Source organism: Sander vitreus, chromosome 16, assembly GCF_031162955.1.
Source record: "Sander vitreus isolate 19-12246 chromosome 16, sanVit1, whole genome shotgun sequence".
In the NCBI taxonomy this organism is placed as follows: domain Eukaryota; kingdom Metazoa; phylum Chordata; class Actinopteri; order Perciformes; family Percidae; genus Sander; species Sander vitreus.
The window spans coordinates 29,961,303-29,986,578 of record NC_135870.1 but is presented as its reverse complement, the minus strand read 5'-3'; the positions used below and the strand labels follow the sequence as shown (position 1 = coordinate 29,986,578).

Sequence of the window (25,276 nt, the reverse complement as noted above, 5' to 3'; positions counted from 1 at the left end):
TAATTGACGCACTTTTTACCTTTTTGATCAATAAAAGTCCAAGTCATATTTGCAGTTAACACCATTGGTTTTATTTCCATGAGATATTCGTTGGGTTTCCAGACAAAATACTGCTTGTGTGGCTTTGGTGTACGTGTGTCCGTGTGGTCAAAAACTGCATGTGCTTCCCGGTTGCACAATTTAGTTATAGGTCTCTCAATAATGCTGTTTTTTGTCTGTAGCTTGACAGAACGTACCAGACCTCTTTTGTCAGGATGAACTTCAAGCACTTTGCCAAGGAGCCAAGATCCACGTGGAGCTGTGGAGTCCATGATGACTACGACATCTCCAGCAACTAGGCTCCTCTTCCTTTGGTTCCACTTCTGTCTTTCCTGGAGTAACGGCAGATACTCCCTGATCCATCTCCTCCAAAACAAATCCGCAAGATATTGAACCTGTTTCCATCGCCGTTTCATGTACATGTCGGAAGGTTCAAAAAGACCAGGTGCCAATGCTGGTTTTCCCTTTAGTAACAGGAGATGATTTGGTGTGAGAGGTTCCAGATCGTTTGGATCGTCAGATAGCCTTGTAATAGGACGATCGTTAAGAATAGCTTCCACTTCACACAGAATAGTGTGGAGTCCATCATCATCCAAGGTCTGCTGGTGCAGGATTGATCTAAGAATACGGCGTACCATTCGTATCATGCGCTCCCAAACACCACCATGATGAGATCCCGTCGGTGGATTGAAACTCCTTTCAACTCCAGCTGGAATGAGAGCTCTTTGAATTTGCTCCTGATTTAATGCAGCCAGAGCCTCTCTCAACTCTCTCTCCGCTCCAACAAAGTTGGTCCCATTGTCAGACTTGATATGGACAACTTGACCTCTTCTGCTGATGAACCGTTGTAATGCATTTATGCAGGCATCAGTCTCAAGTGAGTTTGCCACCTCTAAATGAACTGCTCTACAATCCATGCATGTAAATATTACTCCATATAGTTTGCAAGTTGTTCTTCCTTTCTTTATTTCAACAGGACCAAAATAGTCCACTCCCACATTGGAAAATGGAGGTAGATCTGGGACTATTCTCTCCTTCAGAAAGTCTGCCATCTTTTGCTCCATAGCTCTCCCATTGTAACGTCGGCAAACGCTGCATTCAGCAATGACTTTCCTCACTGCCGAGTTTGCTTTAGTTATCCAATATTTCCTTCTCAATGCAGACAGTGAATGATTTCGACCACTGTGACCCAATAGTTGGTGAATATCCTTAAGAATAAGCATGGAAATATGCTGCTCCTTGGCAAGAATTAGTGGATGTTGTATTCCCAACGGCATTGCTCCCTTGCTTAATCTCCCTCCAACCCTTAGGAGTCCATCCTCCAAGATCGGATCCAGTTTATAGATGGAACTTTGTCTGCTTACCGTTCTATTTCCGGATAACAGTGAGGTGATTTCGTCCTGAAACCTTTGCGGTTGACAAAAGCGAATAATAGCCAACCCCGCTTCCTCCAGAGCCTTTGGTGTCAGGATGTCAGGACTCCTTGAAATGTTTGTGGGCTTTACCTTTTCCATTTGAGTAGCCTTTACATTTCCAGCAGCCTCCAAAGCTTTTCTCTCATGACTAAGCTTCAACAGAACTGCTTTCAGCTTGAGAAACCAAGCCACTGCAACTTTGAGCCTCCTCCAGTCTGAAAAATAGCTCACAAGACGATCTGTAGCCCAGCGGTCCCCTCTCCTCCATATTGATCAGCTGATTAACAGATGAGCCGCAGCAGTGGCGAAGCACTCCACACTCACTCCGCCGTCTGCTCCTGTCTCGTCGCCGGTACCAAACGTGTGGAAACACGTCTCCAAAACACGTACTCCAACACGTCTCCAAACTCCACCAAGCAAAAAGTTTTTGACTTGATTGTAGAGGCTAAACCCAAGCTTTAAGCCCCTGAGGTGCTCTTCTACGGGTAGAGTAATTGACGCACTTTTTACCTTTTTGATCAATGAAAGTCCAAGTCATATTACACCATTGGTTCAATTTATTTCCATGAGATATTAGTTGGGTTTCCAGACAAAATACTGCTTGTGTGGCGCTGGTGTGCGTGTGTCTGTGTGGTCAAAAACTGTATGTGCTTCCCGGTTGCACCTGAGGAACCAAAAATTGGTTCCTATTTATACCAAGAGCACTAATTGGCTCTTACACTTTGCTTCCAAAAACATTCTCTAGGCGGTGCCACGGATCTCCACCAAGACGGTTTTGGAGCTTTTAATGGGTCACACAGTGACACCTGGTGGGCAGTTTTCCTAATTTTCTGAGATTTAGACAATTCTAAGCATTATTCATTTTTGGAAGACTTAAAGCTATAGTGCGTAGTTTATAGTCGCCCCCATGAGGAATTCTAAGTTATGACAACAACACTGTCGGCGCGTCCACATGATACAAAGTTCTGTCTTATCTTATAATTTGATTGAAGAGGAAACAACAGTTCTTATAGACTGATATGGTTTATTTGCACACACTTATTCCCTTTGTCTATCCTATCATTAGTAAAATACAACAAATTAGACGCAGTATTTAGAAAATAGGCCTCATGTCAATGTAAATCTGCACGCTGCTCATAAAAATTAAAACATTGTACCAAATGTTTCTTCCAAAAAATATGCACACAACATGGCTGTTCTCAAATAACATACAACATAATCACAGTTAGTAATAGGATTCCCTGGTGTCGGCACGACACAACTCCATATGATCGTAACATCCCGCCGTAAAGCTTCACGTGTAACAAACTTAAACCTGCAATAACAAGTTGTGAATGCAACATTGACACATCATCACCTTTTTAAGTTGATATGATGAACCTCTTAGCAAACTTCCTTATTTCCACATCCAGCAGACACAGAACATGATCATTCATTTGGAGCAGCGTCTGTCCACCTGATGAATGATATTCCAATAGTCACTCTCTTTTTAGTAGTTATTGGTCTCCACCAGCTCCTGAGGAAAAAGGTCTGGTGGGCAAATCCTCCACCTTGTTCACCAGCTAGTTTCTAACTGTCCGTCTGCGTTTCGGTGCTGAGCACTCTGAAATCAGCTGCCTGTTGGGGCCTAAACAGATGCTATGAGAGCCGCGAGAGTCAAAAAAAACAAACAGCTGCAGGTCGGACAGCTTAACAATGAGCTAAAACTCACCATGAAGCTCTATAAAGCTGAGGGCAGCTGCAGATTCAGCGGTCGGTTCATCACTAGGAGTGACACCTCTCACGTTGTCATCCATCCATTATTATTATTATAGAATGGGTTATATGTCTATAGAGTTAATGTTTGATTGAGATGCTGTTTGAATCTACATAAAAACAGACCTCTAATACAATAGCGTAAGAAGATGCTCCCCTGCTGGTGTTACAGCTCTCAAAAGTGACCCCCATGTTCCAAAAGTTTGTACCAGCTCGCTGCTGAACTTAATAAGTTTCTACAGTTTACAGTGTGTCTGTACCACTTGGCTGGACAGGTCTGAGATCAGTCTAAGCAGGAATAATCAACAGTATCACGTAGGAAATTATCTAAATGAAAGACTTTATCATAGGAATACTATTGGCTGGATTGCATGTAGAAAATTAAAAAATAGATAATGTAATCAAACCAAGACATTGGATTGCTGTTATTCCCCTGAAACATAAACCTTTACAAATCACAGTAACTCTTACTACAGGAAGTGTGATATTTAATACCTTCTTTTTTATACTATAGAAACCGACAAATCTGATTAGCTGGAGGCTGCTGACGTTCATCTGGGCATTATTTTAGTGGCCATGACATACGCGGGATAATACACACTGTGCGCTTAAGCACTCCCTTATTCTACATCGAATTTCAGAGATTCCCATGTGAAATCTCCATACCATCTTTGTTTGTTTTTTTCTTGCTTCTGATTGGTTAGGAGTCTGTGTCTGACTGTTTCTCTACATGAAGAACTGAGCCAGCAGGTTGGCCATGCCCAACAGAATCAGGAAACTGTGGAAGATGGCTGACGGCCAGCGGAGCAGCCCCTGCCTTCTCAGGGAGATCATGTGGACTAAGGCAGGGAAGACAAACACTAGAGCCAAGCCACATGTTGCTCCAGAAAACCTGCACGGAGACGGAGTTAACATCAGTACAGTTTATGTATGTTTTATTTACATAGTACAGTTTCACAACAGGTAAACTACTGCATTTAACGTATGAATTAATTAGCACCCTAAAGACAGCCCTAAAAAATGAAATGCAAAGTCTGTAAGGCTGCGTTCACACAGCCTGCATTTGAGCTGTGGTTTGAGGCGCTGTGACAGTCCCGTACAGGAAACATCACTGCCTCTAGCTCTGCCACAAGAAAGTTTAAATACACAAAACACAAGCTCTAACTGCCCGGGAGCTAGCTAGCGCTCTCTCTCTCTTTGTTGGGGGGTTTAGGAACATAACAGGACGTCACACATATGGGCCGTTTCATTGACACCCCCCCACAACCCTGCGGCAAATCGCCAGATAACTTATTTTTGGTGTGAATGCCCAATAAGGTAGAATTAACAATTACAATTAATTAATCATTGGCTTTCATACAGTATATGTGAATAAGGAAGTTAAAACATACCTTATGATGGATCCAATATTGGGATAAAACTTGGCCATCAGGACACCAGCTCCAACAATTCCGATGTTCAGTACCAGAACGTGGAGGAAACTAAAGACAGACAACGTGAAAACACAAGACATGCTGAAAGACTGAAAACTTCCTGCACAGGAGATTACAACTGTTACAGAGTTCATCCATTCATTCTCATCCTGAATTCTTTTTTTGCTGATGTCATTTCTGTTTTGTTTTTGTTTGTTTTTTTGCTATCCCACTTGTTTAATATCTAAGACTTAAAACGTGAAGCACTTTGCACATTTTGAAAAGTGCTATATAAATTAATATTTAATCACTTGGATAATTATTTTCAGTGCTTTTTGCAACTTCAAAAAACGCAATAATTGATTACATTCAACCTCAATCATGAAAAATATTGTCACAATAAAAAAAACATACAATTATCACAAATATTAAAATAACAAATATCGCACATGAATGTCAGAATAGCAAAACGTAATGACAAATCTAGTGATTTGACTGGTGAATATTTCTAACTAGAACAATATACATCGCCCTAAATCTAACATTTTTGACAGTGCAATAAGATCTAAATAATTCAACTTGACTTTCTGTAAGGGAAGAGGTAAAAAAAGTACTTACTCTACAAAAGCTAAATTGCACACACCTGTGACATATTAGCACCGTAAAAGGTTGTTAGCAAACAGTTGCCTATTTACACATGCAGCAGACATGTAGTAACTGAATTGTTCTCTCTCTCTTTAAGCTCTGACTGCACCAGCTCCTTAGTAAATATCTGACTCTGCTAAATGCTGCACTGTGCTCCCCAGCTCGTGTCTAAATGACTATGTTTACACATGACATTACATAATATTCCGGTTTTTGCCCTTATTCCTAAAAAGACAATATTCTGACTAAGCTGTTTCCATGGCTACTGAAAGTGAATATTCCACTAATATTCCTGTTTACATGCAGCCGCGCCAAACAGGATTTTTCTAAGTTTTCCACCGGCGGTGGACTTGTTGGACCGTGTGAACACAGCGTCTCTCTTTCATTCCTTCAACCAGCTTCTTAAAAAGGTCGGCTCATATCCTAAAACCTGTTGATATCCAAGTCTTTGATAATGTTTAAAAAGTAGCCGTGTTTCTCCTTCTTTTCTTTTGGCCGTGCATCTCTACCACAGCCCTGCAAACTGCTGGCTGATTGGTTTGTGTACTGTAACCATAGTAACACACAGAGCTGACCGTAAGCAGGCTGTAAACTGTTGCAAACTGTAGTAAAACCCCCCGATTTAGACGCATATTCCGAAGGCGCTGCATGTCCAAAGAATGCCTCTAAAACTAGAATAATACCGGTATATCACACGTCTTAATCAAAAGATGCTAAATTCAGAAAAAAGCCTTATTCGGAATATCCAAACGGAATATGCTGTTTACATGACCTGTACCAAATTCGGAATATTGTGGAATATTGGTGTGTAAACATAGTCAGCCAGTCTGTCTGCTGAGCAGGCAGTGAGTGTACAGGTAGTTTGTAGAGCTTTTCCCACTGAAGACATCCGCCTGCTGCTGCTGGAAATCAAAGATTAAAAGAGGCCAAAGAGCTCCACTGAACTGCAGAGTTGACCTAAATTAATTACAAATGTAAAAACACACAATAGCTGGAAGTATTGTGTATGGTAAAGTAGGGGTGTAAGAAAAAAATCGATACACTTGAGTATCGCGATATGTTATTTTGCGAACTGTATCGATTTTCAAAAACACAATATCAATTTGTTTTTAATTTGTTTTATTTTTATGTGCAAAAAATATTCATGTAAGACAGTGGTTCACGTTTATGTTATGTTTGAACCCCCTACCGCTAGATGGCTATGCTGAGACACCACTAGTGTCCTTGCCTAACAGTGCCTAGCAGTGCCTGACTTTTTGCTAGAAGCTAACAATGTAGCTATGGCTGAACTTTGGCCTACTTCAGCATCTAAACATCAGCTCACTAAGAACCTGGGAACCACAATCCCAAACTGGCAGTTTGAGTTTCTGTGTACTGAATTGTTTACCTAAAGTAAACTTATTTGACTTTAATGCACATCATGTCTTTTTTTAAATATTAAATATTATTTTTTTTAAATTATACTTATATAAAATCCCAATATATCGTCTTACGCACAGTATCGAAATATATTGCAATATATTGAATCGTGACCCACGTATCGTGATACATATCGTGTCGCCAGATTCTTGCCAACACAGCCCTATGGTAAAGCAAGCTGCTTTTAGAGGTCAAATAAGGAGGGAGGAGGGGCGCTGACAAAGGATTTGAGGCTTAATACTACTAATACCAATAAATTGCCTGGACCAATATATGAGCTAATATGTAAGTAAAAGTATGTACGTCGGCTGATAAGAATTGACAGTAGAAAAATGTCAAATATTTGTCAAAGGTCATTTAGAAACAGTGTGTCTCTATTACAGAGTTTGCTCCCCAGAGAGAATTGGCAAGTTTATGTTTACACTTTAAAATGTCTTGGTCAGTATTCTTTAATAAATGCTGGGTTGAAAAATGACTAGGAACAGTTTCTCATTATCTGTACCAGCCTCAAAAAGAAACATTATTAGTTGGGCTATATTTAATACACCTGAATGTGAAATAGTCCAGCAGCTGTTTGGCAACATAATGAAGACAAAGGAACATTCAGACACATCTGTGACAAGTGCACTCTGGCCAGAAGCATGCAGTATATTTATAAAAAAAGGCGCCAAAAGCTGTACGTATGTGAGGGAGGAGACATAAGTCTTCAAACAAATGTCAAGATGCAGATTTGTGTGGAAAATTGCCTGTGCTTTCATGTAAATCTGCTGTAAATATTTGGAGGATCAGTTACTGTATGCATTAGGACACATTTAGTGTCAGAATGAATAATGTACTGCTTAAATGGAGAGGCAACAAAATTGCCATTCAGTCTAAATTTAAGGCTAGTAATATTTCACGATACTTTAAGATGTTTGTTCAAATGTAAACACGTCGTAAAAGAAGAATTGGTTATTATTGTCATTAGGCTGCTGTGCAGGTCTGCTTCCACAGAAACAACGATAATGTCCTTCAGTGCTACCTGGGGTAATGATTGCCAAAGACCTGGCCCATCATCTGGACCCGCACCAAGTATCCCAGCAGGGGGTAGACTGTGATCATCTGGAACAACAGGAAGGCCCGAGCCACAAACACCAACACATCACTGGTGGGGAAGTTATCTAAGAAGTTCTGTAGGAGAGAAGAAAGCAGTGGAGGGTTTGGTTGGGTGGGGTCTTATTTGACAAATCTGTAGGGAAGCTAGTCACGGTCGATCAGAATATGAATTTAAAACAATGTCTGTAACTGCTTTTTTTTTTTTTTTTTAGCACTTAGTAGTGGTTCTCCAATCCATATAACCAAATGTTTTCTTATGATGGCCCTAAGAACTATGCAGAGATCAACATTTGGCTTTCCATTCATATGAACAAAAGAAGCATTTGTTCACATTTCCTGAAAATTAGAGACCATTCTTTGAACCATGTGGATTTGAAATCTTCAGAACGCTAAACTTTCTGCTCTCATGTTACGGACTGTTCCTTTGTTAACAACACTACATTATCATACTTGCTAAATTAAATTACTGAAAAGTAAATTCCATCCAAAGGTAATTAAATGTAAAATTATGGCAAATGTTTAAACTACTACTTTGTCAATAATCAAACTTTAGAGGTTTTAAGTGAGTATCTGGATCCAGATGTATATCAAAGACACAGGTAGAAAATGATGCTGATACTTCTCAAGATTATACTTTTTAGAGTATACCTTTATCATGTCTGCCTGGTAATATTAGAACTGTCTTTGCACAAGGATGAATTGTGCAAAATCTTGCAGGAAAACTTTCTCTGTCTCAACAAAAGTTGAATCTTACGCTTCTGGACGGAAGTATTTTCTATAGAGTCATCACTACTGGATGTTGTCATACAACCTAGTCCCTCCCTCTGCCTTCTTAACGATGATTCACAGCTATCCCTCACTCTCAACCAACATAGACTACTCCTGGCAGGGCTTACAGCAGCAAAAAAAGACCATCTTAAGTCTTTGGTTCCACCCTAATCTACCCTTAATACAATACTGGCTAACTGCCTACCAGTATATTACTTCTCTTGAGTGTACAACTGCACGCCTCAACAAGGCCAACTAACAACCATCCAGGCATGGTCGCAGATTACACTGTCCACCCTGACCATCTTGTGAAACAGAAAATTCTGACCTGAATGTAGATTTGTGGGTGTTTCTTTTTACTTATTTTATAAATATATGTTTTATTTATTTTTTATTTTTTTATTATTTTCTGGGGAATGCTTTATACTTAGTAGCTAATTTTGACATTGTAACTGCTATCTTTCATCTACTTCACCATCTCGCTTTTGTCTCTCATGAGCTATGTATTGAATGTCGTACTGAAGTTTGTGCTATGCATGTTCAGAGTAAATATGACTGTAAATGTAACATTTCATTCTTTTCTAATAAAAAATTGTTGCTCACAAAAAAGAAAAAAAAAAAAAGTTGAATAGTGGAGTAGTGGCACTATCGGATCCGGATCTGAACCAAGCACAAACTTCTGGGTCTGAAAAGTAAGGCCAATGTGGAAGTGCCTTAAAGCTGCGTTCTATCTAACTTCCTGCAGGGGGCGACTCCACTGGAGTCTGTTTCTATAGAAGTCTATGGGGAAATTACCCCACTTGATTTATTACCTCAGTAAACATTTTCATAATGAGTTTATGGTCTCAATCGCTAGTTTAAAGTGTTTTAGGACCTGTCAATCAGGACAGAGGCTTGGGGACATTAAAATAGACCTCAACTTGTTTTGGCTGTTGTCCATGTTTTCATCTTAAACTTTGACCCTCTCACTTTGTTTTCACTTCATCAAGGTTGATCGGAACATTTTGGTCGCCTAAAAATTGTCTTGTTCAGCATTCTGCCAACCAAGCCAGCTAGCTAATGCTAGTGTTAGCTGGTAACGTAAGGGAAAGTTTGCCGATTTTCTGTACTGTCGTACATGCAGATGAATGTCTCCAGTACCCGGAGGTCTGCGTTTACCCACCAGTAAAACTCCTCTGGATGACTCGCTTCAGAAAGGTTGAAAATTGGCAACTTTCTCTCTTTAGCTTTTAGCTTAGCACAGCGTCATGAAACCATAAACAGCACTGGCTTGGCCACGTCATCCTTCCCAGCTGCACCCTCTCATCCTAACACTTCTGGGCATTCTGGCGACTGCCAAAATGCAAACTGCTGGCTTCAAAATGGCAGTCCACAAACCAATAGGTGACGTCACTGATGCTACGTCCATTATTTTTTACAGTCTATGGTCTGAACCAAAAATGAAACACTTATTCTTGGCCATAATCAAGTTATAGTTAATATAGTATGTAGAGTATAGTTTATATGGTAAAAAAAAAAAAAAACATAATAAAAAAGAACAACAAAATACTGAACTAAAAGAAAACAAGCAAAAAAGTTAAGAAAACCAAAGCGTTAATCTCACCGGCTCAATGCAGTCCTTGGAGAGAGGAGGTGAGGGAAAGGCAGCAAAGATCAACACTCCCACATACAGATAGGTCAGCCCTACTAGAAGATAAGCCACAGACAGGTCCCGCACCTGAAAACACCAAAACACATTCCCCTCAGGCTCAACATCACTTTACTTACAGTTTTCAAAGGTTAATAAACCATGTTGTGACTAGATGTAGCTGATAGAAGACCTATTTCACTCTGTTGGTACAGTTACACACAGGCCTGAAATACACACATGCACAGGCCCTATAGAGAGATGTCAGAGCAGAGGGGGGGGGGCAACACATGGATGAGCGCCCCAAGCAGTTGGGGTCTTGCTCAAGGGCAAGTGAACTGGCACGTCTCCAGCTACTAGTCCTCACTCCGTACATTGGTCCATACAGGCACTTGAACCCGCGACCCTCCAAATCCCAACCCAACTCCCCACGGACTGAGCTACTGCCACCCCCAATATATGATATGATATTTTATTTGAAGACTCTTTTTTTCCTGTTTCTGAATTGGACATTAAAGACGCTGACTTAGACTCACACTCAGAATAATAACAAGAAACAACTGGTGAGACTGAACTGTGCTATCTGAAGAAAGTCACCAGACACCAGATTAGTACAGCATAATGCATGTGTTTGTAGTGTGTGAAGCTGGGCAGGAGCATGGGTGAATGAGGCTCACATTGTTCTCTTGGTGTTTGTTGTTCTTCATTAACGTGACGATGCAGTTGTGAATGAAGAAGGCCAGAGTGAGGACACCAGTGAACTGAGGGAAGAGCAGTCTGAACTCTGAAAGAACCCAGAACAAGACAGAAATTATACATTTGCTACTTTACAGAATAAAAAAAAAAAAATCCAAATCGACATGAGTGCTCCCCTAGTGGTTGCAAAGTGTGGTAATATATTTTATTAGATATTGTTTTGTGAAGTTTAAGTCTTGTAATGTCTGTCATATAAGTCATAATTAATTACAATCAAGAAATCAGATAAATGTTACCTCACTTTATGCTTCAGGCCCCACACATATATTCCATTTTCTTTCTAAAGTAACATAAGTTTAGCAGGATTCACTCTCAATCATGTATCAATATGGGTGTTTATTTAATACAAATTGGTTTCATGTTTTAATTTAATGAATAATGTTTAAGCACAATTTAGGTCCAGCAGTCTCAGAGACGAGACTTTCTCCTCTGTGTCAGAGACACAAAGTGCAGGTTAAAGGCTATCTTTAGTTGAACAATGATAAAGTTAGGGAGATGTGAGTGAGCTCATGTAGGGAAGTTAGCCTAGCAAGGTGTATCCTGTCACTGAGCGGAGGAGTTTCTCTTTGAGACAAAGCTGACAAATTATGATCAATTAAAAACTGTACAAACTCACTTGTGCATTGCTATGTTCCAAGATAATATGATCAGTAACACAGAAATGATAAAGATATATAAGATATAAGATGTATAGTGTCTTCCACTTCACTAATTAGGCCATGCTAATGCTAATATAATTAATAAGTAATACAATAATCAGTTATAAATATAATCTTTTGATTGGAAACCAGGAAATGGTGAGCACCCATGATCTCCAGAAATGGCTGAAATGATGTGTAATAATTCAAAATACACCATCTATTCGACTAGCATGTACGTAAGAAGCTAACAGACAATAAACTGTCTGGGTCACGAAGACCTAAGTTCACTCAAGATAAGGAAGCATTGGAGACAGGTAGGAAGGAATAGAATTAAAAATATAACCAGTTTAAGGTCCTTCTTAGTAGGCCTGCACGATACTGGACGATACTGCGATATATATTGCAATATAAAAAAAAGACATAAATAGCCCTATTTTGAAATACTAAATCATTCTCAACTACTGGGGTGATTTTGTAGGGGAGTGCATAGAAAATAAAAATAAAATGAAAAAGTGATGTGAACCAGTCTTTGATGAACTTTAATGCTTTACAAAAACCAAAGCAACTAAGTGCTGCGACTACTCTTCTGAAGTGATTCTGGAGAGGGAAATGAGATGGTTGACTGACACCATTGAATTCATATAATACTATCAATCCAGGCTAAAGTCAACGATATTAATAATGCATGCATGTTGCTTCCTCTAAATGTCAGGTTGTGGTCGACTAGCGGGGCCTGCTAGAAAGTATCGCAGCGTGCGCTTTCTGCGGGTTGGCCATGGCGCTGATAACGCTACTTTCGCAAATGTACGTACATCTGGCCCAGAGAGAATTTCGGCAAGATGGTGGAGCTAGGGGAAGGGTAAAGAAGGTTATTAATATAACTAATAATATCAAACTAAATGGCAGAGTTGGTCATCAACCAAAGCACAGACCAAAATCACCATCCCTATGCCAGCAGGGCAAAAACACTTCATCCACCACTAACATCAAAGGACACAGTAATAAACTCACCAATGGAAACGCTGATCAGCGGAATACAATATCTCAATTTATACCACGATCTTGATAAATATAACAATATAGTACCATTTTCAAAAGACCTATTGAGAAATGTATAAAAGGTAATATAGTAAATACATATGTCTGCTTTTGGCTAATCCACCAGAATTGATAACTATCCACCACATTGATGCAATAATCCTATAAAATCCATAAAGCAATTCTGCTTATTGATCAGCAACATTGTATACAATGACTTTATACACCCAAAGATGTAAAGGGGGGGGGGGGGGAACAGTGTCACAGGAAGAACCTTTTTTAATCTGGACTTCAAGCAGGAATCAATATCCTCATATATAATGGGACTACAGTTAGCTAGAGTTATGTCTAATAGGTCCATGTGACTTGCTGTGGAAAGATAAATAAATAAGCAGGAGGCTTACCTGGAACATAGAACTGGGTTGTGTCAAACCAGTGGAACTCTAGGTGGAAGCCGAGGTGGACAGCTTTAATCGTCACCAGCACAATCAGGTAGACCACTGATATGGTGCCTGGACAAGACAGAAGGACGCAACAATGGACGGATGAATGAAACAGCACACAGCATATTTACAAGAAAAACCAGGGGCCTGGTCCAGAAACCAGGTTAACAAACTCTGAACCTAAGCCTGAAGCCTAAGCCTAACCCTCTAAGTTGAATAGTCCCGAGTTAAGAACAGCTGATCATCTTACATTCATATCACCCAAATTATGTGTGCAATGTGCATCATATGGATGGGTGCACTGCATATGGTTAACTGTGGAAGGGTGAAAGGCTTTCATCAACATCTACAACACAGCCTTGATGAGGCATTGCTTGCTGACATATGATAAGACAGATATAATCAAGTCATCCCAAAATGTCCTTTGTCAACACATTTGCTTGATTTGTAATTTAAGACTGCCATGGTGCTAGTGGGGGAGGGACAGTGCATGGTCTGCACGTGAACTGCAGCGTCTCCAGCAACACAGAGCTGCCTGTGGACGCCTGTCTGTAAATAATGCCGGGAAAAAACTATCGGCAAACACAATCGTCCTATCACTAATATATATATATATATATATATATATATATATATATATATATATATATATATATATATATATATATATATATATAAAATATATATATATATATATATATATATATAAAATATATATATATATATATATATATATATATATATATAAATATATATATATATATATATAAAATATATATATATATATATATATATATAAAATATATATATATATATATATAAATATATATATATATATATATATATATATATAAAATATATATATATATATATAAAATATATATATATATATAAATATATATATATATATATATATAAATATATATATATATATATATATATATATATATATATATATATATATATATATATATATATATATATATAAAAATATATATATATATATATATATATATATATATATATATATATATATATATATATATATATATATATATATATATATATATATATATATATATATATATATATATATATATATATATATATATATATATATATATATATATATATATATATATATATATATATATAAATAAATGTTAGGTTCAGAGCGCAAGTTACCACAGTACTGACCCAGGGTTAAAGGGATCTGTTTCTGGACTGGACTTCACTCAACTCAGGGTTAACAAACTCAAGAGTTTACACTAAACATGCTGTCTAGAACTGACCTCAGCACATACAACTTATACTATTTACCCGTGACATGCTGGCTGACTTAGCTTAGGGCTGGGCAGTGTATCGATATTATATTGACATCGATATACGAGGCTAAATATCGTCTTAAATTTTGGATACCATAATATAGTGATATGACACAAGTTGTCTTTTTCTGGCTTTAAAGGCTGCGTTACAGTAAAGTGATGTCATTTTCTGAACTTACCAGACTTACTAGCTGTTCTATTATTTACCCACTTAGTCACCGTTTCCACATTATTGGTGATTATTTATCAAAACTTTTATTGTGTTAATATTTTGTGGAAGCACCAATAGTCAACCCTACAATATTGACATTGATGTATTTGGTCAAAAATATTGTGATATTTGATTTTTTTCCCATATTGCCGAGCTCTAATTTAGCTATTTGGTTACCTCATACACCTGCAGTCAGATATTAGGTTATTTTAAACTGAAGTTTAAACACACTGGCAACTAGCTGGCTGCCAAACATCAATTAATGCGGTTCTAATCTTTAGCTAGGATTCAAAGGCAACCAAAGACCTAAAGAAGCCCACTGTGATTTTTAGAGCACCTCCCCTAGGTCACTGCTGAGGTTTCAAAACTCAACTGTGAGTTCAAAAAAAACTCTGGTGGCAGTGGGTGCTTTTATTTAAGGTAATGCCCACGCCTTCTGACTTATCACAAACACTGCTACCCACTCTTCACGTCATTGCTCTTGCCCCATCTTACCCAAGAAAGTAAACCGTGCGAAGAAGGCAGCTGAGCGGAAGCAGAGCAGCGGCAGCAGCAGGACGATGAGGTAGAGAGGGATGGTGTTGGTTTTGCTCCACCAGTGTTCAAAAGAGCTGCCATCAGAAGTGTCATTTCCATTGATGTATAGTGTGCTGGTGGTGTAGTTCCCTTCGGGTTCAGTGTTTGGATATGGACAGATGACTGGTGAACACATCAACAAAGCATTAGCATCCAGACAGTCAGTTTGCTAACTGAAAAAGTTTATTTTCCTACTTGCGATTATTATTAGGGAACACCTAGTCATTTTTAAGAAGTGTGCAGTCTAGACATGAGGTTGCAGAATATTTCACAGAATCTGTGGTACTGTGGTGACCCACAGTATAGACATATTCACTAAAGACTGCAGCTCCTTTAAGTAGGGAGCTCACAAGGAAGAGAGGGGGTTTCTGGGAAACTATTTGAGCTTATTGGCAGTACTGTGAGTTTTACCTGTGTTACCTGAAGCTGTAAGCTGTTGCTAATAAGTGGGAGTAAACAGACTCAACTTGATTTCACTTCTCCATTTCGTTTGTCGTACACACCCACAGTACCATTATTGTTATTATAACTATTAACATTGTTTTCTAATATAGCTCTTTGTAACCTCTATTTAGTTGGTTTTACAAGAGACAGAAGTTACATAGAGCTGATACATTGTCAAGACATGATCAAATAAAGATCCAGGGACCTTAAGTGACATCGGCCTATCGCACAAGTCCATGAAGTCTTTGCGCCAGTACTCCCTGTTGAAACAGCTGGGTTTGCGTTCTTTCCAGTTTACCAGTATTTGGGCAAGGCTTGATAACAATTCTGTGAGAACATGACAGGTCTTCAACAATGTCGGACCAAAATTGAAAAAAAAAAACTACTCTGCTGTCAGCTTGTTAAATGTGAATATGTTCTAGTTTCCTCTCTCCTCTGGGACAGTAAACTGAAGATCTTTCAGTTGTGGACAAAACAAGACATTTGAGGACGCCATCTTGGGCTTTGGGGAACACTGATCCACATTTTTCACCATTTTCTGACACTTTAGAGACCAGACAACTCATCCATTTATTGAGAAAATAATCAACAGATTAATCAACAGTGAAAATAGTCTTTAGTTGCAGCAATAGATATATCCACGATCAATTTAGAGCTTTAAAGACCAAAGACAGCCTTTGTCAAAATTCTGACATTGTCGGGAATTGAAGACCAAATTCTCAAAAAAGTTGGATAGGGTCAGGGACTCACCTTTATCTGAGCCGTTGGTTCCAAACTCTGAATCTGACACGTTGACATTGTGAGCATAGTCTGTAGACAGGAAAGGAAACCATCAGTTCAAAGCTCTTCTTGCATATTTTGGTGGTACAACCACTAATAATACACCATCTCTCTGCACTAAATAACTGTTCTCTATAAGCTGATGTGTCATCTCAACATTGCTATGATTTCACTTTCTCTCGACAGACCGAGCCAACCACCTCTACTCCCGACCACCATCTTGCTCTGCATTTGGTGAATCATCTTTAGAGTGAACGTCAGTGCAGAATTTGAAAGGTCAAAAGATGTTTGGACTCTAAAAAAGGTCAATACTGATGTGTAATTCCATTATATTTGCAGAACAGGAATGCATAAATAACTTATGCTGTAGTGAAGCTGACCATGTCAGCTTGCTAGCTACTGTAATTCGTAATGCAATCTAGCAAATGTCAGCTCAATACAGAATCACATTGTCTAAGATTGTGCAAATATCCTTTGTTGTCATTGTATTTTGCCTTGCTGTATCTGTCAGTTTAAATAGGGACAAAATGTACTGAACATTATTATCACATCAAGCCTCATCTCACTCGAAGGACTGTGACCTAATGAGTGAGAAGTTTGATATTTGCTTAAAACCTGAGTGTTGTGGAACATACATTATACATACAAACAAAATTATTATATTTGCCAGTATAGTCATGACAAAATGTTACTAAAGAGCCATATTTTACTAACTTAACCTTTAAAGTTAACTGTAATAAGTCCATTTTTTTCTTTTTTCTTTTTAGGTTGCCATTTTAAAACTGGCCAGCGACAACAGATGAAAATTAGCCTGTTGAGCTAACTCTGGCTCATTAAGTTACTTTGCTGTTGATTTATCAACACTGTCCCTGTCAAATAAACAAATTAAAAATGAAAGTCATAATGCACTACATAACATGACAACGGACTCAGTAACGAGCACATGTCGAGGCAGACAATTGGAATTATACAGTATGCTTAGCAGGCTACAATGCCACACACATCAGCCATGTTGCACAGTAGAGTTGGGAGTTGGGGTTTTTCGGGATTTGTTTCCGATACCGGTGCTAAAACAATACTTTTACTACGTCCGTGTCGTAACACCAGAGAGCAGCACAGGTGTTTAAGTGGCACTGAAATGGGGCACCAAAATCCGTGTTGTCATTCGGTCCGGGTTTTGGTACCCACCTCTACAATGCAGTTTCAGGTCATTTGAAGCAAAAACCAGACACACTGTACAGACAGAAGTGGCCATGGTACAGTACCCAGAGAGTGCCAAGTGTTTAGATGCATGTCAGACACTACTGATGAGTGTTGGCTTTAAAGTGCTGAGTTGTCTTTGTAATCAGCCAAACAGAACTACATAATTAGGTGATACCTCTTTTCTGGTAATGACAAGAGCATTGGGACTTACTGTAGATGAACTGTCCGGTGTTGTAGAGGAAATTGGACATGAGGACCCAGTAAACCACCATGGCTCCAATAAGTGAAACCATCGAGAAGAACAAGCTGGACCACTTGCCAAACTTGCCAAAGTAGAAACTACAAACATCAGGGAATTCCCAGTCGGATGTGTCCATATCTGCTGGACAGAACACAGAATAAACACATGTGCAATACTGTCTGTCATGTCACAGACCATATCTTTGGGTACATTTTGGTTTTCTCAATGTTCATGCCTTTAACATTTTACAGCGAATCATCCACAATCAGAGTTGAGACAGAGTCATTCCCTTTGCCTGCAGCCTTTTGCTTTCAGAATTACCAGTCCGTACCCTGCTCTGTGTGGATGGGAGTATATTCAGATCATAGGTAGGTACAACAGGTCCAAGAGAAAACACATCACAACATAAAAACCTAATGGAGTCGAGTACAATTTCCAAGGTGTGTTACTGAGAAACATCTAACCAGCAAGCTCCTCTGTAGGAACATGTAGACAAAAGACACTCATCGCAAACACCTACTAGAGGTAATTAAACGTCTTTTTTAATGAAAGAATAATAACCATTAGTAAAGTGCAGTAGGAAAATCTGTAATCACAAAAAAACAAACTAGTATAACAGGTATACCGGGGGTCCAAACACAGGACGCAACTCAGAAGCAAAGGTGCAGTGTGTCCGGGCACTCAGAAGGACAAGGCCGTTTCTGCAGTGCACACTGCCTATTTCTTTTGCAGACTTGGACAAGGGCTGGGAAGTGCAAGTCCAAGCTAAAATTAATCTCAACTAGGGGTGTCACGATTCGATTTGACATTCGATTTTAAGGTCACAACTCGATTCAAATTTGGATTTAAACATTTTCTTTTCAGCACTGATGGCAATGCCACAAGAGCCAGTAGATGGCAGAGGGGTACTTTACAACAACTGTCTGAGTTTTTTTTAAATTAACACAGTGCAATGGAATGCACCATTAGTTTACCGAGATGTACATGAACGCACAATGGGGTCCCGTCGGAGCCCACATGCTTTACCTTCGCTATTTTTGTGTCCGAAACGCACTCACGGCGAAGGCAGCATGTTGCCACACGGTGACTTCAGGAAAGTAGAAGGATTTTCCAGTTCTGTATTTCCTATGTATTTCTGACTCTGGCAGTGGCGATGGTGATTGGAAAGTACAGCTGCAGTCTACCGCTAAGCTAACGTTACCTTGTGTCTTTAGCTGAATGCTACCAGCCAGTAAGCTACCATGGGTCTGTTTTTTCTTTGGATGTGTGCAAGTAGGCGAGGTTTGATAGAGAAGGAAATATTTTCCAAATCGAAAGCTCATTTCATCGATTTTCGATTTAATATTAAAATTGTGACACCCCTAATCTCAAGAAATAATTTTGCACCTCATCCACAAGTACCATTTCAGGTACTGTTCTCTGCAATATACTTCAATCCTAAAATGTAAAAATATAAATGTACTGTATATGTTGAGTTTTTTTTTTGTTCACTGTTTTGATATTACTGTAGAAAGAAACTCCAAAGAACCAACCAGAGTATGATGTATGAGTATATATACTATAGATAAACTAGAATACATGGCATTTTGTGCAGAAGCAGATTATTTAAAAGTAACCTGTAAAGTTTTTGACGACTAAATGCGCTAACGCTTTTGGCATGAGACACCCAAAACAAATCTCACACCAAATACGAGAAATCTACAAAAGCTACTCTTTGATAAAAAAAAAAAAAAACATAGCTATGATAGCTATGTTTCTTCCACACACACACAGAGAACAAAGAAGAAATAACACAGCAAATACAATAGAGTTAGTGCTTGGACCTCAAAAATAATAACGCGCTCAGGACTTCACAAGGGCTTTTAATATCAGTTAGCGGTTACTTTCACAGACATCATTGTTCTAGGTACAGTCGCATATTCCCAGTGCAGTTACTCTTGTTTTAAGCATTTTCTAGAAATGAATGACTATCTCAAAAAGAAAGTATAGGGGAAATTGCTGTGCTAGTATCCAAAAAATGACACTCAATTCTATGAAATTATTGAAAAACGTAGGTTTGTATCAGAAACATAATCTAATCAATTTTCAAAACTTTAAAAAGGATAATTGCTGTATTATAACTTTCAACCCACCATTAGCATAATCATTTATTCTAAGTGTAGTTGGACTTACGTATTGCCTTTGGTGATTTGAGAACGATGTAACAACAGTAGAGCATCAGCAGGCCTGTGAAGATGAGGATGAGGATCCCCAGAGTGAAACCAGCCTAAAAGGGACAAAGACAATGACTTTTCAGATTTTAGTTTTGTCCTGTAGTCAATGATGCAAAGCTAGTCATTTCAGATGTGGCTTTGAACGAGCCAAGGACTTGAAGTATGTGGAATAAAGCGAATCACCTGCTTTATACCCCAAGGTATGCTGAGTATCGATGTGCCCATCATTGTGTTCCATATAGCAAATCTGTGAGGAGAGAAAAGCAAGGTAATAATCAAAGCAGTCAAAAAGAACATTTAGCTCAGGTTGATTTGCTGACTGATTAGACAGTTTAACTGGCAGGGCTTACATGGTGATGATACTGGGGTTTTTAGAGGAGGGGTCGCTGCCTGTCACCTTGAAAGCTGTCCCCAGTGGGCTGTAGATGTAGATCTCCTCTTGCCGGGGGATCACATGGTTTGGAGGACTCTGAAGAAAAAACAAACAGCCAGATGCTAAAGATAAATCCTCACAGGTACAGTAACATGAGCATGTATGAAAAATAAAGGCATTATGTTCACATTATGGTTGTATAATATACAGAGACAAGAAAACAATTCTTACGGAATATATTTTACCACAATAGCTCACTCTACCAGTAGCAGTTCATTAAGCTGAGAGGATTCTTTCAAAGTTAAAACTCATAAAAACCTCAAGAACGCCTCAGTGGTTGTCTGTAATCAGCATTAACTATAAGGTTGGTTGATGAAGTTGATGACCTTGCAGCGAGGAAGGCCAGTAGGAACATGGGCTTTGGTTGAGGGCTTACTTGAGAATTACTGATTCGAACACCTCTTGAGATGTGTTATGGCTCCACCTAGCGGTAAATAAAGCACAAAACATATTGACACTAGAGCTTAGATCGGGCCCAAAAAATCTAGCCCGAGCCTACCCGAGCCCGTGCACGTTGTGTCCCAGCCTGGCCCGGCCCGACACATTAACTGGAATTATGAGCCCGAGCCTGATTTAAACCAGAACATTTTTTAATACGTGGTCCGTTATAACCGATGTTCTCAACTACAATTCAGAGTTGTGTGAACTACAGCAATCTGTTGAGAATTATCTTAATAAATAACGCAACAAGGACGAAGCCTGTAAACTGCGCTGTTAGTTTGTTCAGAATGGAACGGATCGCAAATGGATCCGAATGAAGAAACGTAAAACAAACTCGACCCATAGCTCCCTCAGCTGAATAGTGAGGGGAACAGATGAAGGCAGCAACATAACCAAAGCCCTGGAACCATATAGGAGACTTTCTGGTCTCCATCACCTAATTAATACTGTCCTTCACCACGGTCTCCATGCTGACGCACTGGCCGACAACAGTGCTGCAGAGGGGGGAGACACGATGTAGCCCAGTTTACCTCACACTCAAGTCAGTGCAGGACATAGCCTACACCCAGAGCTAAGGGAGAAGCTGGAGAGGCAGAGCTTTCTCCCCACCGAATAAGGCTAATAAAGTCATGATTAAAAAAACACAAATGCTTGATCAAGGGCCCGGCCCGGCCCGGGGATAGTGGCGGAAAATATCGGCCCTTTTTCGTTCGGCCTCGGGCAGAGAATCTAAACTCTAATTGACACTTTCTTTGCAGAATTGAAGCTTGATTTACTGGTGTGTGTCAGTAGAATAAACCAGATTATTTATCATTATGGTTTATTATTAGCTAAGTTGTTTATTTGTGTTGATTACTTATTAAAAGGGTACCCCCAGGGTTCTTCAGTTTAAATAGAAGACTTTTTAAAACCTTTCTTGAAACAGGATGAAATGTAATGCCAACTTTGCAGCTTTGTGAGGGGTGTGTACTGTAATAACATAACATGAATACAATAGTTGTGCATTAACATATAAACTTATTCTATGAATTAAATATACAAAATAGAAGAAGAAAAAATTAAATCATATTTAATGTCATGTAGATAAATAAAATGTAAATAATTGCTTCAGTGATTGTTTTCATCCCGTTCTGCTTTTGCGTCTAAAGGCTGCGTCAAAGGGGCGGAGATAAAGAGCTGGGCTCCGGGGGGGCCCTGGAAGCTGGCGCCCAATGTACAAAGGCTCAGTCCGCACTGCAGTGACCGCGGGTTCGATTCCAAATCATGGCCGTTTGCTACATGTCATTCCCCCTCGTCTCCCCCTCTCAGGCCTAAATGCCCTCCCCCCCCCCAAAATTTCCGCCCCCCAGTGATTAGCACCTTTGATGCTGTCGGATGTGCTATGGTCCTCTGCAATCCCACCAATCGAAACATTGGCAATTGCAGGATAGTTCTCCATCTATCTTTGCCAGCGAATGTTTCTGGTGATCTGATTGTCTTTATCTTGCCCTGTGTAAAAAGGTAGCACGTCATGCTAGCACGTGTCTGTTTAATAATGAATGCCGTAAATTTATACGATCTGAATTTTTGTCAAAACTTGCCATTTTTAGCATGTAGCTTGGTAGCTTGGAGGTTGTTGTTGTTCCCGTAGTAAAAGGATTTGGAAAACGGTAACACACACATAGCAGAAGGGGAGGGGCAAAGCCGGAGCCACGCGCCGGATGTCAGGCTTTAACCTTCTTCTGTTGCGCCAGACCAACGTGGCATCGTGACTTTGCGTAAACATACACGCCACTTTCGTAAAGCCAAATGGCGTGTTATCTGTACGCATTTTGAGCTATCTGCGTGTATGTCTACGCTGAAACAGTGATCTTAAATGTGGTTCTGAAAACATTTGAGGCGAGAAATAGGCAAAAGAGTAACAGAATCTTGATTCACATTTCATTCACCGCCTAGTTTGACAGTTAGACAGTTAATTTTGAGGGCCTTTTTTTTTTTTTTTTTGCTAGACAGAGAATGCCAGTTACATAATTCCAGCATGACGCTCCTCTGTCAGTCATCGTCTTAAACCCGCTCCATGTGATAAACTGTTGTGATTGGTTTGTCCAGGTTCTCTTTGGCTGAAAATCTGTATGAATGGGAGGGAGGCCAGGGGATTACCTAGGGCGTTAAATGTGCTAGGTTTGCCACTCCGGGCACAGGAATGAGGGTGGACTTCTTGAAGCACGTGGGTATGACAGACTGAGCCAGTGACAGGTTGAATATCATTGTGAATACCTGGTATTATAGTTGGTCAGCACACAGTTTGAGGTCCAGCTGCTTTCTTGGTATTCACATGCTTGAACGTCGTCCTGACATTATCAGAAATGGAGATAGGTGTGAGAGGTGCACTCACCCATCCATTAACCCCAGCTTCAGTTGTTTCTGCTTGTTGGCTGCCGATGGCTTCAAAGCGACCAACATTGTTTAGCTAAGAGGGGGTGGGCTTGTAAGCTGTCATAGTTGTTAGACCTTTCCACATGCTTCAGGGGTCTCCCTCCTGGAATTGTAGATCCACTTTCATATTTTGAGATACTAAGTCAATATTTTGAGAGAGTTTCTCATTATTTTGAGATATGAAGTCAATATTTTGAGATATGAAGTCAATATTTTGAGATATATGAAGTCAATATTTTGAGATTCTCCATTCATTTGAGATACCTGAACCATCCGACGCGCAGCTTCCGCCGAAGTTGGGCATTAACCCTTACTTAAAATGTATTGAGGAGGTTGGCCATTATTACTTTATTATTATTATTATGTCCTACCTGATAGAATAAGCAACCCTACATTAAACTACATTTATAGAGGGGGTAGTCCATTCTGATAGATATTTCCCACCTGACACAATGAGCTACCCTAGTTTAAACTACATTTATAAAAAAGGAGGTAGTCAATTTTGATAGACATTTACTACCTGATAGAATGAGCTACCCTACATTTATATAGGAGGTAGGCTATTCTGATATTTACCACCTGACAGAAAGGTTTAGAAAGGCAGTGAGAGATGCTAAAAAATTGTACTCTGAGAAACTCCAACAGTCTCAGAGGGCTCAGACAAATAAACAACTACAGGCAAATATGTTGACTTGTATAACAGCTGAACTGGAATACGATGAATTGTTGTTTTTTTAATGTTGTAAATACAATGGTTAAGAGTTCTGGACAAACATATAATTAAGTGGACCTTGAGTTGTTTTGTTTATCTGAACAGAGCTTTACCCTGCTGTGACAAACTAAAATACCTGTTATAATATGTCTGTCACACCACCTGTCCATCTGACCACATACCTTGCAAGGCACTGGTGCACAATGTTTGTTTGTTAAATGAAAGAGGAGGAAGAAGAGGATGATGACATTTCTGCCATGTAGAATGTAAAATGTCCTTAATGTGGTAAAACTGTGTGGCCCCAGCAATGGGTTTTTTTCTTTCAAGATTCTGCTGTCCACCATTTTGAGAGGAAATAATACTGTGTGTACTGAACATGATCTTATCAGACAATGGGCCTTTCACAGTAGGAAAGGCATCAATAATAAAATGAATGATGATGAATTAGTTTTAGCTGCTTCAGTTTCAGTGGCCTGCTATTGTGCAATTTCTTTCTATGTTTTTGACATATTTTTTGGCGTTTTTGTGGCGTTTTCGATTTGTTTTGTGTAAATTCATACATCACTAACAATTTATCGATCAATAGAAAAATGATTTCAAAATAGCAAACGTTACACTTCATAAGGTATTGTACTCATCACACGAGGTTTATCGGCTCGGTCCGGATTGACTCGCCATTTGGTCCGGAAGTGGACCTTGGTCCGGACTTTGAGAAACCCTGCCCTAGTTAGTTATGTAGTGCACTATATTTACTGTCCATTGGGACCACTGACCATTACAATGTAGACTTCTGAGTGCGAAATGTATCTACTATACACATATAAACCTCCCACAGTGCAATGTGTCACAATTACAGATGCAAAAAATGACAGCCATGCAAATAGGGTTTCACAGTGTTATGAAAATGTACGTTATCATCCCGTGTACATTTGCGTATCTCAGTTAACTGCTTACTACACAGTGTTGTGGAAGACTTAGGTGCACGTAGTTGGCGGGGGGTTTAGGGGTCCTCCCTCAAGAAATTCTTGCGTTTTTCAAAAAGAAATTATGCAATTTCACATCATTTTGGCCTATTATTATTACCATATTTGTGTCTAAAACATTGGAAAAGCTAGAACAGATAAATAAAAGCACATTTAAAAAGCTTCAAGCCAAAACATCCGCAATTCCGTAAGGCCGCTCGAAATTTTAAACTTTGCAGTTTGTGGCCGCGCCGACTGCAAGAAGTT

The 25,276-nt window shown here is 39.3% G+C and overlaps 1 protein-coding gene across 3 annotated transcripts in view; it reads right to left on the bottom strand.

Annotated features, from left to right (window-relative positions):
• Window positions 1-2,458: 2,458 nt before the first annotated feature.
• The window catches only part of slc38a9 (solute carrier family 38 member 9), a 37,720-nt gene continuing 14,902 nt past the window's right edge, over window positions 2,459-25,276 (bottom strand). For 2 of the 3 annotated variants that reach the window (XM_078271372.1, XM_078271373.1), the window contains exons 4-15: window positions 20,397-20,515; window positions 20,230-20,293; window positions 20,006-20,099; window positions 17,804-17,974; window positions 16,360-16,419; window positions 15,085-15,288; window positions 13,015-13,122; window positions 10,853-10,959; window positions 10,152-10,265; window positions 7,707-7,855; window positions 4,601-4,690; window positions 2,459-4,101 (exon numbers count right to left, since the gene is read on the bottom strand). In XM_078271372.1, the coding sequence (XP_078127498.1) occupies window positions 3,936-4,101; window positions 4,601-4,690; window positions 7,707-7,855; window positions 10,152-10,265; window positions 10,853-10,959; window positions 13,015-13,122; window positions 15,085-15,288; window positions 16,360-16,419; window positions 17,804-17,974; window positions 20,006-20,099; window positions 20,230-20,293; window positions 20,397-20,515 (1,446 nt within the window). In that variant the 3' untranslated portion in view covers window positions 2,459-3,935. The remainder of the gene's footprint in view (window positions 4,102-4,600; window positions 4,691-7,706; window positions 7,856-10,151; window positions 10,266-10,852; window positions 10,960-13,014; window positions 13,123-15,084; window positions 15,289-16,359; window positions 16,420-17,803; window positions 17,975-20,005; window positions 20,100-20,229; window positions 20,294-20,396; window positions 20,516-25,276) is intronic. The other variant, XM_078271374.1, reaches the window with a different exon arrangement.